This window comes from Danio rerio, chromosome 17 (genome assembly GCF_052040795.2).
Source record: "Danio rerio strain M-AB ecotype USA chromosome 17, GRCz13ab, whole genome shotgun sequence".
NCBI classification, from domain to species: Eukaryota; Metazoa; Chordata; class Actinopteri; order Cypriniformes; family Danionidae; genus Danio; species Danio rerio.
In genome coordinates this window covers 8049378-8064179 of record NC_141037.1, presented here as the reverse complement: position 1 = coordinate 8064179, position 14802 = coordinate 8049378, and the positions used below count along the sequence as shown (strand labels likewise).

At 39.7% G+C, this 14802-nt stretch overlaps 1 protein-coding gene across 7 annotated transcripts in view; it reads left to right on the top strand.

Moving 5' to 3' along the window:
* sash1b (SAM and SH3 domain containing 1b) overlaps positions 1–14802 on the top strand; it is a 234193-nt gene that overhangs the window by 166875 nt on the left and 52516 nt on the right. For 5 of the 7 annotated variants that reach the window (XM_087289868.1, XM_087289867.1, XM_087289866.1 and 2 more), the window contains one exon: positions 14617–14745. In XM_087289868.1, the coding sequence (XP_087145994.1) occupies positions 14617–14745 (129 nt within the window). Of the gene's footprint in view, positions 1–7942; positions 8386–14616; positions 14746–14802 lie in introns of those variants that run through there. The other 2 variants (XM_087289872.1, XM_087289871.1) reach the window with 1 other exon arrangement.

Below are 14802 nucleotides of genomic sequence, written 5' to 3'. Positions count from 1 at the left end.
AACTAGAACTAAGTAAATATGAGAAAAAATTAAGAGGGGAAATAAGAGCTCAAAAAACAAAAACGAAGCAAATAAGGAACTAAATGAAACTACTGAAACTTAAACAAAAGGCTTAAAGAAATAAGCTATAACTAGAAATACAACAGAATGCAAAACACAGGAACAGGAATTTAAAAAATAAAGAATTATCTAAAAACTAGGGCTAGACTGAGGCTAAGGAGCACAAAAATAGCAAAATAAAAACTAGAAGTTAATCTTGAGCTGCAAACAGAAATAAAGTTGAAAATGACAGCAACCTTATTGAAAGAAAAAATAAATAAAATAAATAAATAAATTAACCGAATCAAAAAGGATAAATTAATTCAAGATAAAGATCAAAAAGACTTGTACTAGACTAGACAAAGGAAACAAAACTAGACTATATGGAAAAAAACCTCTATCATGCACTAAACAAGATAAGCTAGACAAGCACACGAAAGATAGTATGACGAACCGGCAAAGACAAGTGGAAAATGAACTCAATATAAAGGGAGTAGATAGCACAAGGAACAGGTGAACATAATTAGACAAACAAGGACTAAACAAGGGGGCGAGGCATAGGAAAACAAGGAGGCAGGACAAGAGGAGCACATGGCCAACACAACAAAAGAGACAACCATGTGCTAATACACAAGACAAACAAAGAGACATTAAACACAGACAGGAGTGACAGGGCTGTAAGGGCTGGATCCTGACAGTACCCTCCCCCGAACGGACGCCTCCAGGCGTCCAATCTAGGCAGAGGCAAGGGATGTAACAACAACTGGAAAAGGGGGTGGGAAAGAAAGCTTGAAGGACTGGAGAGAGCTGGAAACACAGGGGGTAACAACTGGGAGGGAGAGTGGGGAGCAAGACCTGGGTAGACTGGAAAAACTGGAGGTGCTGCTGGACGGGGAGGAAACAGTCCTGGGAAGTTGTTTTGGGGCAACCAGGGAGGTGCAGATCTTTGGAAACCACTAGAGCTTGTCAACACAGAGGGGGGGATGGGGGGGATAGGAAAAGTCGTGGCTCCTTTAGATACATTCAGTCTCTTAGTGTGGAAAACCTTGGGACGGGGCCTGGGGTCTGGGTTAAATTTGGGTTTGCCCTTCAGAGCTGCAGGCACAGGCTTCGGGATTGACTCAGAGCCCACTGGGACTGGTAAAGCTGGCTGAGGTGCCAAATCTGTAAAGACCTCCAATACTGTGGGAACTGGAACAGGGGCTAAATCCGAGGCGTACTCCAAGGCAGTCAGGACAGGCTCAGGGTCTTTATCTGATATACCCTCCAGGGCTGCAGATACTGGATTACAGGTCAATTCTGTAAGGGTTTCTGGAGTTGCAGGGACAGTTACATGGGTTGAAGCCGAGATCTCATCTGAAGCCACGTGTAAAGGCTGAGTGGCAGAATCTGAGGAGCACCCTAGTGCTGATGAAGCTGGAAAAGGGTATGGGTTAGTGATCCCCTCCAGGGTTGCAGAAATCCGCATAGGAGCTAAACTATTTATATCCTTCACGGCTACATAAAGTGAGTTAGGGGCTAACTTTGAAGGATCTTTAGTCCAGGTTGAGGACCAGGGTGGAGCCGGAGGAACAATACAGAGAGGATCCAAAGGAATAGGCAGGACAGGGGTCTTGAGTGGGACAGGAAGGGAAGAGTGCAAATGAACTTGAGGCCTGTGAGGAGCCGGCTGGGCTGGAGACCTGTGGGGAGCCGGCTGGGCTGGAGCCATCTGGACTGGAGGCCTGAGGGGAGCCGGCAGGGCTGGAGCCGGCTGGTCAGGAGACCCGTGGGGAGCCGGCTGGTCAGGAGACCCGTGGGGAGCCGGCTGGTCAGGAGACCCGTGGGGGGCCGGCAGGGCTAGGCATCTGGGTGGTGCCGGTAAGGCAAGGGGTCGGAATGGGACTGCCACTGAGCTGCGCTCTGGGGCTGGAGCCGACACTGGCGGGCGCTCTGGGGCTGGAGCCGACACTGGCGGGCGCTCTGGGGCTGGAGCCGACACTGGCGGGCGCTCTGGGGCTGGAGCCGACACTGGCGGGCGCTCTGGGGCTGGAGCCGACACTGGCGGGCGCTCTGGGGCTGGAGCCGACACTGGCGGGCGCTCTGGGGCTGGAGCCGACACTGGCGGGCGCTCTGGGGCTGGAGCCGACACTGGCGGGCGCTCTGGGGCTGGAGCCGACACTGGCGGGCGCTCTGGGGCTGGAGCCGACACTGGCGGGCGCTCTGGGGCTGGAGCCGACACTGGCGGGCGCTCTGGGGCTGGAGCCGACACTGGCGGGCGCTCTGGGGCTGGAGCCGACACTGGCGGGCGCTCTGGGGCTGGAGCCGACACAGGCGGGCGCTCTGGGGCTGGAGCCGACACAGGCGGGCGCTCTGGGGCTGGAGCCGACACAGGCGGGCGCTCTGGGGCTGGAGCCGACACAGTCTTCAAGCGAAGGGCTCTGGCCTCCCTGGCACGAGCTCTCCTACCTGTACGCCTCCCAGGGCGGGAGGTTGATGGGTCTTTCACATCTTGGGTTGCTTGGGCAGGCACAGACAAAGAGCTATCAACACTGGACATGACTGACTGCAATGTAACTGGGTCAGACTTAACAGACATGAAATCAGACGTTGACTGGGAAACTTTTCCGGAAGTTAAATTGAGTTCAAGGGACTGGGTTTCCCCAGAGGCAATTGTGGTGGATTTAGTTGACTCAACAATAGGAATCCGTGCAGAGGACACCCTGGGGCAGGCAGCAACTTGGGTAACCTGCTTCTTCTTGATTCTCCGTTTCACCGTGGGAGCCGGAAGATGATGGTGGTCTTGATTTGAGGAAGGAGGGATGGTAGGGTGGTCACTGCTAACATCATCAGGAGGATTTAGGATCTGCCAGTCCTTACAATAATGAACATAATCAGAAAAGTCCCAGAAATTTAGAATTTGTAATTGCTCCATCTCCCACTCTGGCAAAGGGTCATCTAGGGAGCGGTTAAAGGCCTTCTTGAGAGCACAGTCATCATAGCCGAGGCCCCTGGCCATGGTCCAGAAAAATTGGGCAAATGCCCGAGGTTCCAGACCCTGCTGGCGAAGCTGAGCCAGTCCCCGCTTGAGGGCCAATCTCCCTTCCTTAGTGGTGGGACGGACAATAGTGATGCTCATTCTGCTGGGTTCTTGTTTGGCCGGTTCGTACTGTCACGGATGGCAAGGAGGACCCAAATGCAGAATTGACAAGAGAACACAAGGTTTATTTTCAGGAGGTAAACAAGGCTATGCAGGAGGACAGTCAATAGTGCAGGACGATTTCAGGAGAACAGGCTGGTGAGGGGAGGAGACTCAGGACTTCAGGATGATACAGAGGGAAGTGTCTTAAGAGGGTAACACAGGCTGGTCAGGAAAGGGGAATTTCAAATGTCAGGCCAAGCAGTCAAAAGGTAGCTAGCCGAACCTCTGGTTAAGGACAGGGGTGGCAAACAGATCGATCATCAAGGGAAGGGGATCCACAACCAGCGATGACTCAGGAGGGAAGTGAGACAAGCAACACAACAGGACTAGACGGCTGGGGAAACAAAAAAAATTTAAAAGAAGAGCAAGCAAAAAAAAAAAAAAAAAAAAAAAAAAAAAAAAACTAGAACTAAGTAAATATGAGAAAAAATTAAGAGGGGAAATAAGAGCTCAAAAAACAAAAACGAAGCAAATAAGGAACTAAATGAAACTACTGAAACTTAAAAGGCTTAAAGAAATAAGCTATAACTAGAAATACAACAGAATGCAAAACACAGGAACAGGAATTTAAAAAATAAAGAATTATCTAAAAACTAGGGCTAGACTGAGGCTAAGGAGCACAAAAATAGCAAAATAAAAACTAGAAGTTAATCTTGAGCTGCAAACAGAAATAAAGTTGAAAATGACAGCAACCTTATTGAAAGAAAAAATAAATAAAATAAATAAATAAATTAACCGAATCAAAAAGGATAAATTAATTCAAGATAAAGATCAAAAAGACTTGTACTAGACTAGACAAAGGAAACAAAACTAGACTATATGGAAAAAAACCTCTATCATGCACTAAACAAGATAAGCTAGACAAGCACACGAAAGATAGTATGACGAACCGGCAAAGACAAGTGGAAAATGAACTCAATATAAAGGGAGTAGATAGCACAAGGAACAGGTGAACATAATTAGACAAACAAGGACTAAACAAGGGGGCGAGGCATAGGAAAACAAGGAGGCAGGACAAGAGGAGCACATGGCCAACACAACAAAAGAGACAACCATGTGCTAATACACAAGACAAACAAAGAGACATTAAACACAGACAGGAGTGACAGGGCTGTAAGGGCTGGATCCTGACACAGTGCTTTTTTCTTTATTGTCTGACTATTTAAAGAAAAGCTCTTGGAAGTGCTGTAAATTAGGCTTTTTTAAAGAGGATTTTGCCAAATTATTTTAGTATTTAAAAGCAGCAAAACAAACACATAAGCCCATAAACCAAGAGACCCCCTTTTCATATTACAGCTACTAGAAATGTCCCTTACTGCTGGTTGCAACATAGGCTCATTCTGAAATCATGAAGAGATCACGAATGATTTAGGCAGAGGTACATATGTTGAAACCAGAAGTGTACATACATTCTAAAAAAAGGAACACAAACATTTTTTTTTTAAATGTCTGATGTTAAATCATATTAAACGTTTACTGTTTTAGGTTCGTTAAGGCTACTTAAATGATGTACATTGGCTAAATGTTTTTATTAATTTAGCAATGGTCATTTTTAGTAAGTTCTAGACCAGGGGTGTCAAACTCAATTCATGGAGGGCCGAAGCCCTGCACAGTTTAGTTCCGACCCTGCTCCAACACACTTACCTGTAGGTTTCAAACAAGCCTGAAGGACTCAATAAGTTTGATCAGGTGTGTTTAATTAGGGTTGGAACTAAACTGTGCAGAGCTGCGGCCCTTTTGGAACTGAGTTTGACACCTGTGTTCTAGACAGTCAAAAGTTTACATACATATCCTTGATATTTTTTTAGCTTTGCTTTTAAACTGTATACCATTGGTCAGATGTTTTAGGTATCCTTCCACAAGCTTCTCACAATAGTTTGAAGGAATTTTGGCCCATTTCTCCTGACAGAATTGGTTTAACTGAGTTAAATTTGTTGGCTGTCTTGCTCGCACAAGCTTTTTCAACTCTGCCCACAAATTTCTATAGGATTGAGATCAGGGCTTTGTGATGGCCACTCCAAAACATTCACTCTGTTGTCCTTAAAGCACATTTTAACTAGTTTAGCAGTATGCTTAGCGTCATGGTTTGTTTGGAAGACCCATTTGTGGCCAAGTTTTAATTGTTTAATGCAATAAGTTAACTAGCTTTTTAAATGTAGTCAACTAATCACTTTAAAAGCAACAAGTTTACTTACCATATTTAATTCAAATCAACTAATCACATTAAAAGCATTAAGTGTGCTCACTATTTTTAACTTAAGGCAAATGATCACTGTAAAACACACAAGTTTTTTTTATTTTAAAGTAACGTCAACTAATTACTTTAAAAGCAACAGGTTTGCTGAGTAAAGCCGACTAATCGTTTTAACAGCAACGGCTTTACAAACTTTTTAAAGTCAACTAATCAATTTAAAAGCATTAAATTTGCTCACTATTTTTAATTAAAGTCAACTAAACACATTAAAATCAATGAGTTTAATTGAATTTTAAATTAAAGTCTACTAATCGCTATAAAAGCATTAAGTTTGCTCATTATTTTGAAGTCAACTAATTGTTTTAAATGAACTGGTTTACTGACATTTAGAGTCAACTAATCACATTAAAAGCAAAGGGTTTAATCACATTTTTTTAAAGTTAACTCAACTAATCGCTTTAAAAGCAACATGTTTACTCAATATTTCTAACTAAAATCCTCTAATCGTTTTAAAATCAACCAATCGCTTAAAATGCAACAAGTTTACCCATTGTTTTAAAAGTCAGCTAATCACATTAAAAGCAACAAGTTTAATCATTTTTTTCTAAGTAAAGTCAACTAATCACTTTTATAAGCAACAGGTTTGCTGGCTTTTTTAAGTAGAGTCAACTAATCGCTTTAACAGCAATGGCTCTGCTAACTTTTTAAAGTAAAGTCAACTAATCAATTTAAAAGCATTAAGTTTGCTCACTATTTTTAATTAAAGTCAACTAATCACAATAAAGTCAATGAGTTGAATTGATTTTTAAATTTAAGTCAACTAACAGCTTTAAAAGCAAAAGGTTTACTGACTTTTTAAAGTAAAGTCAACTAATTGCTTTAAAACCATTAAGTTTGCTCACTATTTTGAATTAAAGTCAACTAATTGCTTGAAAAGGAACTGGTTTACTGACTATTTAAATTAAAGTCAACTAATCACATTAAAAGCGAAGGGTTCAATTAAAAAAAGTAAGTCAACTAATTGCTCAAAAAGCAAAAAGTTTTACTTACTATTATTAATGAAAGTCGACTAATCACATTAAAACCAATGAGTGTAATTGATTTTTAAAGTAAAGTCAACTGTTCACTTTAAAAGCAACAGGTTTACTTACTATTTAAAGTTAAGTCAACTAATCACTTTTAATGCAACAAGTTAACTCGCTATTTTTAAAATTAGTAAACTAATCACTTTAAAAGTATTACGTTTGCTCACTATTTTTAATTAAAGTCAACTAATCACTGTAAAATCCACAAGTTTACTCACTATTTTTAACTAAAACCCACTAATTGTTTTAAAATCAACTAATCGCTTTAAAAGCAAAGGGTCTAGTCCAAACTCTTTAAGTCAACTACAGTAATTGCTTTAAAACATGAAGTTTACTCACTATTTTTAGTCAACTGATCACATTAAAAGCAAACAGTTTAATAATTTTTTTAAGTAATGTCAACTAATTGTTTTAAAACTTCTGAACTGAACTGAACTTAAACACTAAAAACTGAACTACACTGTTCCAGTTACTATGACCATTTATGTGAAGCTGCTTTGACACAATCTACATTGTAAAAGCACTATACAAATAAAGCTGAATTGAATTGAATTGAATTAAAACAAACGGTTTTACTTTTTTTTGGTATAGTCAACTATTCGATTTAAAAGCAACAGGTTTACTAACTTTAAGTAAAGTCAACTAATCACTGTAAAATATTTAAGTTACTTACTTTTTAAAGTCAAATAATCACTATATTAATTTATTTAACAAAATGTCTACTCATCATTCATTCATTCATTTTTTTGTCGGCTTAGTCCCTTTATTAATCCGGGGTCGCCACAGCAGAATGAACCGCCAACTTATCCAGCAAGTTTTTACTCAGCGGATGCCCTTCCAGCCGCAACCATCTCTGGGAAACATCCATACTCACACTCATACACTACGGACAATTTAGCCTACTAAATTCACCTGTACCGCATGTCTTTGGACTGTGGGGGAAACCGAAGCACCCGGAGGAAACCCACGCGAATGCAGGGAGAACATGCAAACTCCACACAGAAGCGCCAACTGAGCCGAGGCTCGAACCAGCGACCCAGTGACATTCTTGCTGTGAGGCAAAAGCACTACCTACTGCGCCACTGCTTCACTTATATTTACTCAATATTTTTAATTAAAAGCAACAGATTGCCTTACTTTTTTTAAGTAAAGTCAAATAATCACTCTTTACGGTGTTTTTAATTACCTAGATACTCGTTAATAGTTACAAACAACAACAACAGTGCTGCTACAAGCTCTTCAGATTAATAACTGATGCTCATATTGACCCATAATCAGTAAAGGCTCGTCTTGTTTTGGTGTTGTTGTTTGTTTTTATAATGAATCTCTTGGTTGTTTGTTTGTCTGGCTGCTGAATGAATGGCCTCTGAGGGCTCATTGATGTGTGAAAATGTAAGCCAAGTCCGTCTTTTGGAAGTGTCACTTCCTCTAGCGCAGCGGCTCAGTCCGAGGAATATTAATCAGTCTCAATAAACCAGTCAGTGTGTGTGAAGATCTCGCAGGTGCACAGACTCACACACACAGACATCTCGGTCACTTCACTACTGCAGAGGTTTCATCTGTTTAGTTTGTTTACAGCTTAGGTTGAGACTGCGTTGGTGGAGGTGTGCTGTCTTTATATTTGTGTTTGTGGTTGTTTGGACTGCAGGAGATTTTTTTCAGTAATTCAACTGCATTATGGTGTCTCCATCTGAAGGCGGGATGAACAATGTTTGGCTTTTGACTCTTCGATCTTTGAGGATGTGTGTTTAAAGTCTTTGTGTTCTGAGCGATAGATTATATTTTTGACTATGGATAATGAAGCGAGTTCTGATCAGGAAATATGTGGGGATTTGAGCGTGCCGGACAGTTTTTCATGCGTATGGGCTGACCTGATGAATATCTTGGTAAGTTTGGGAATATTTTATTAGCATTTTGGTATTAGATTTAATTGAATTGTATTTAAAAACAATGTATTCAATAATAATAATAATTATTATTATTATTATTTTAGTAATTATTATTAATATTGTTGTTGTTGTTGATGTTAATAATAATAATAATAAACATCTTTTTTTAATATTCATGTTATTATTGTTATAATTATTATTAATATTATATATACAGTTGAAGTCAGAATTATTAGCCCCCCTGAATTATTAGCACCCCTATTTATTTTTTTCACCAATTTCTGTTTAATGGAGGGAAGATTGTTTCAGCACATTTCTAAGCATAATAGTTTTAAAAACTTATTTCTAATAACTGATTTATTTTATCTTTGTCACGATGACAGTAAATAATATCTGACTGGATATTTTTCAAGACTCTTCTATACAGCTTAAAGTGACATTTAAAGGCTTAACTAGGTTAATAAGGTTAACTAGGCAGGTTAGGGTAATTAGCCAAGTATTTGTATTACGATGGTTTGTTCTGTAGATTATTGAAAAAAAAAATCAGCTTAAAGGGCCTAATAATTTTGGCCCAAAAATGTTTTTTAAAAAATTAATAACTGCTTTTAATCTAGCTAAAATAAAACAAATAAGACTTTCTCCAGAAGAAAAAATATTATCAGACATACTGTGAAAATTTCCTTGCTCTGTTCACATCATTTGGGAAATATTTTTAAAAAATAAAATAAAATCAAAAGGGGGCTAATAATTCTGATATATATATACATATTTGTTTATTTTTTTAGCTTATTTGTTTGTTTGTTATTATTGTTATTAATATTAGTAGAAGTAGTAATTAGGGCTGCATACTATTAGAAAATTTTGCAATATTTTGTTTTTCTGCAGTAAATATAGCGATATATATTCAGTTTCACCAGATGGCTTCAATAGATTTGGAAAAAAATTATTAATTTAAATTGATTTGAGCAATTTTGTAAGGGTATGAATCATGTATAAAAACAAAAAACGAATTGCAAGCAGGAATAACCACAACAGAGTAAAGGAACAAGTCAAATAAACAGTGCTTTAGGGTTTTTACCAGTAGTCAGATACAGAAATTTAATAACGAAATGTAAAAAACACTGTATAGTCTTCATCGTATTAATAATACAGCAAAATTATTCTTAATTAAAGTTACAAAGTGACTTTTTTGTGCCTGAATGCTTTCTTGAAATGCCTTTAAAACGCATGCAAATGATAAAGTTTCACTCTGTTGTGGTTATATTTTGCAATTGACTCCACAAATGTCATGTATTTTCAATTGTTGTGCTCAACTATAATACTAACTCAACATTACATATCCTGCGATGTGACTATTGCGTGCACAAGAAACCGAAATGTGCGCACATTTAGGAATCTGAAAGTGAGGTGCTCGATCAAAATCAAACACAGCAGCAAAAGATCTAAGAAAAGCGGCACACTGCCACTTTAGCTCTCAAAAAAAATTTTAAATCCCAATGTTTCGACCTGCATGCTCTTCATCAGGTAACTTTTACCTGGTGAAGACCATGTCGGTCGAAACGTTGCGATATAAAAAAAAATTTTGAAAGCTAAAGTTGCAGTGTGCCGATTTTCTTAGATTTTTTGCTACTACTGCGTATACACACATGCGATATTGATGCTGAAATGATATGATTTCTTTAGTTCTGTTTTCCAAAACGAGTCCTCTTTGCACTAAACAAGTTTACAATAAAGCATGTTAACAAATTTTAAATGATTAATAAAGGAATTATAATGCTTTGACTTATTGTTTAATAGCATTTACAAGCACAGTAGCGTATTTAAAGCTGCTGTATAGGCTATTTCTGTCCGTTTGCATCCCGTTCCTTTGTGCCCCCTGGCGGCTTATTCACAAACTGTGGTCATACACTAAAATCAGAGCGGCAGGAATTTAAAACGACGGCAGTATAAGCTCCGCCGGTATTGGCCACTTTGAACTCTCACCTACTGTATTGTGCAGCCTTAGTAGTAATAGTAGTATTTCAAAACGTTAAAAATAACAATACTATTTCTTGTTGTTTTTGTTGTGTGTGTGGGGGGTAATTATGTATATATATAGGCGACGCAGTGGCACAGTAGGTAGCGCTGTCGCCTCACACCAAGAAGGTCGCTGGTTCGAGGCTGGGTCAGTTGGTGTTTTTGTGTGGAGTTTGCATGTTCTCCCTGCGTTTGCGTGGGTTTCCTCTGGGTGCTCCGGTTTCTCCCACAGTCCAAAGACATGCGGTACAGGTGAATTGGGTAGGCTAAATTGTCCGTTATGTATGAGTGTGTGTATGGATGTTTCCCAGAGATGGGTTGCGGCTGGAAGGGCATCCCCTGTGTAAAAGCGTGCTGGATAAGTTGGAAGTTAATTCCGCTGTGGCAACCCCGGACTAATAAAGGGACTAAGCCGAAAAGAAAAGGATTGGATAAAATAATATATATAATTTGATCATTTTTAAGTTCATTAATTAATTAATAATTAAATGTATTATTCAACAAGAACCCATTTGTTGGATGTGTATAACATGGATATGATTTTTGAAATTGTATAATTAACATTTGCATAGTGAAAGTGTGTAGATTTACTTGCAAGTCTTGTTAAATGTGGTTGTTGTTTTACATGTTTTTTTTTTTATTTGTTCTACTGTTGGTGTAATTAATGCAGGTGATTTGATACTTGATCTAATATAAAAAGTACAAGGCAGATTTCAAATGTCGTCATTTTAAAGTCAAGTTTCAAACTGAGATTAAGTGGGGGTTATTGTATTAGAAGCACACATAATAATGAAACATTTTCACAGTGTTTAATCACTTCTTCAGTTCTTATTTGTTCACATGAGCAGATTTTTTTGATGGAGGTTTGAGGGGTTATCATTCAACTTCCTGCATCCCACAACATTCCCATCATCAGCAAATCACATAGTGTCTCATAATTGACCAAAACCTGAGAATGTTAAAAATGTTTGGGGGGGATTTTTTGGAGATGAGCTTGCAGATCTGAATGCAGCTTTGGCCTCGGGGGTCAGTGAGTAAACAAGGAAGGTCACGTCTCCGACTGTCATACAATACCAGGAAGACCCGCAGAGAGAAAACTGATTGACTTTGTGCATGTCATTTCATGGATCTCTGGTATTACTGGATGGCCTCTGGATATTTCTGCTTTTCATTAACTAGTACTTCATGACTACCTCCATAGGGCTTGATCAGGTTTTAAAGGGGACCTACTATGCAGAAATCACTGGGTTTAAACACAATTGTGTGGCGGCAGTGTGTGAATATAACCAGCTTCTAATGGTAAAAATGTATTAATAAAAGTTTTTATACTCACACTTCATAAGAACAGTCTGCAGAAACACTTTGATTGACATTCTGCTTTTGTAGGTGTCATCAGAGTAGGGAAAGCCCCGCCCATTAGTGTTGATCTCTCCCTTATTAGCATAAACAGCCCTGAGTAAAAACAGTCATCCGCTGTTTAAATCTGTGGGTCCCACTGTAACGAGGAGACTGACACGGAGGGATCCATTATGCAGTATTTATTGCTCAAGTTCTCATTCACACACACAATATGCACTAACGTGCAGACAAACAACAACAACAGTCTATGATGACAAGAGACTGGCGATGGATAGACACAGTGAGTATTACCAGGCATAGATCGAGGGCAGGCTGCTAGTATCAGAGTCCGTGAACCAGGCGTGGGTCGAGGGCAGATAGCAAACATCAGAGTCCGTATAACAGGCGTGGTTCGTGGGCAGGCAGCGAGTATCAGAGTCCATATACAAAGCGAGATTCGTGGGCAGGCAGAAGGCGATGCAGAGTCAAGAAACAGGCTGGAGTAATACACAGGGAATCAGGCAGGAATAACGCTCAGAAATGCTGGCCGTGGCTAAACAAGACTTCGCACTGAATGAGCGTTTGGTGCTGGCTTATAAAGGGTACGTGGGTCATTAACGGGATACTGTTCAGGTGTGCATGATCAGGGTGAAAGGATGATGTAATGCTTAGAAGTCCGGAGATGGTGGCCTCTGCTGGCCAGCGAGGGGAATGACTGGGACCGAGTCGGTGACACCCACTTTATATTAAGTGGCCTTAACTAATATGTACTTACACAGGAATTAACAGTTTGTTACAATGTACTTATTGTGTAAATACATTTATTTACTGTGTACTTATGCTTGATTAAATACCTGTATGTAATTACATCTGTAATTACATTTGTAAATACACTGCTGACCATTCCCTACACCTTAACCCACCCATAAACCTACCCATACCACCAAACCTGTCCATAACCCAACCCCTATCCCTACTCAAGAGGACCAAAAGTCTTCTCAAATACATTATGAACACAATAAGTACATTGTATTTATTTTTTGATGCAAGTCCATAGTAGTAAAGGACACTTAATATAAAGCGGGACCAATTTTTGTGTTTGCTGAAAATAATGTCAGCGACTAGGGGTTTATGGCTGCTTTCAAACCTAGCCGTTTGTTTCGAAACATGTTTCGTTTGCGTGGTTTGTTTGTCAAATGTGTAACCAGCAATCGCTCTCGGATCCACGTCAAAACAATCGGTCTGAGAGCGCCTCAACGTGATCGTCTTGGCTCGATTGAAACAAATTGTGAAGCAAACTCAATACGATCCAATAAACGAACAAATCAGCACATATCACAGTGTACTTTGGATATGTAATAGGCATAAATGACTATGAAGAGAGAATTATGTGTAGGGCAGGATGTCATTCTTACTGGTAAATGCGTGTTTTCTGTCAAATGTTACGTTCGCTTGCTGAACGTATTTTGGATGTGTGCGTTTGTTTGTATGTGGGTGTGTCGTTTCATGCGTGTGTTACAGGTTCGATTGGCATTGGAGGATCCGCATTTCGTGTTGATGATGTTCAGACGCTTGGTTTGCGCCACCAATCGCTGGTCGGCGTAGCGTTTAAAAGTCGAACCCAAAATGCAATGGCGATCTCTCTCTCTCTCTCTCTATCTCTTTCCATCTGTAGCATATGAAGCATGTTAAAAATTGTGTGCAGGCTCTTTAAGATCTGCGTCTGTCAAATCTAATGGCAGTGCGTTCTTTAGAAAACAGCCGAGTCACACAGTTTTTTATACCTCATACATGAGGGTTGAAATTTGAGGTTATATTTTGTTTATTTTAATTTGTTTATGCATCTCTGACTGAAAAAGTCAACATCTGACAAGAATCAGACTTCATGGGTTTCTTTATTGGACAGCATTAACCTGCAGGCTGCATTCTGCTCATGGGGCTGCGTGAAAATAAATAAAAAGAGCTGAGCTACAGTAAAATAATGACTAAAAAGATTGAGGCTATGGTCAAATAAATTAATAAATTAATTAATGAAAAAGTGCAAATGCTTAGAGTGCTAGTGACATCGGCCTTCGTGACCAAAAAACGGACCAGCCCACAGAGAATACTACCACTCCTCCTGATTAGCCAATCCAGGCCTGCTCTCTGATTTATATTTAGTGACTATGTCTGTGGGTTTCAAATTTAAAGGGCACCTTTTCGCTTATTGCTTAAGATCACAAATTAAAATAACAATGTGACAGCTGAGCAAATCTGTTGGCCTCTGAAAAATAATAACTGAATCTCTGACCAATCCGAGGAGAGTTTACTCGCACATGACTTATTTTCACTATGTTGGTCTGTTAAGAAACTTTGCTGCGTAAAAGCGAACAGCATCAAGAACGAAAATAAACATTGTAACAATTTGAATTCTTGTTTTGGAACTGAATCGATCCACAGGTGTGAAAGCACCTTTCGGTTTTTCACAGAGATAACTTTAGTCCTGTTTTGAATCTGCAACTATGCTGACAATTGGGCATTTGTAGCTCCGCCCTCTTTTGAAAAGAGAACACCTCATTTGAATTTAAAGCGACAGTCACCAAAACACCACAATTAGGATCAAAACCAAAAGGGGGCAGTTTTAAAGAGTTATAAAACATTATTTGTTTGGTATTTTGAGCTGAAACTTCACACACACACTCTCGGGACATCAGAGACTTGTTTTACATCTTGTAAAAATGAGCATAATGGGGCCCCTTTGAAGGTCCAAACTTCGTCTCCATTGAGCATTGTATGCTGTGAGAGCTGGACATCCGTCACCATTTTGATGATCGCCGAGGCAGTTTTCTGTGTTTTGGAGCTGTAAATACTGAATGTATTGTTTGTGTGTTGTAGGATGGCTCTCTGGGGAACATTGCAGATCTGGCCCAAGAGTATTCAGAGTATTACAGCACGTCCTACAGCGAAGTGTGCGACAGAATGGAGGAGTTACGCAAACGCAGAGTCACTCAAGAAGCAGAGACGGTAAAACACACACAAGCCTTGATTTAAGTATATAAACTACCTGACAAAAGTTCTGTT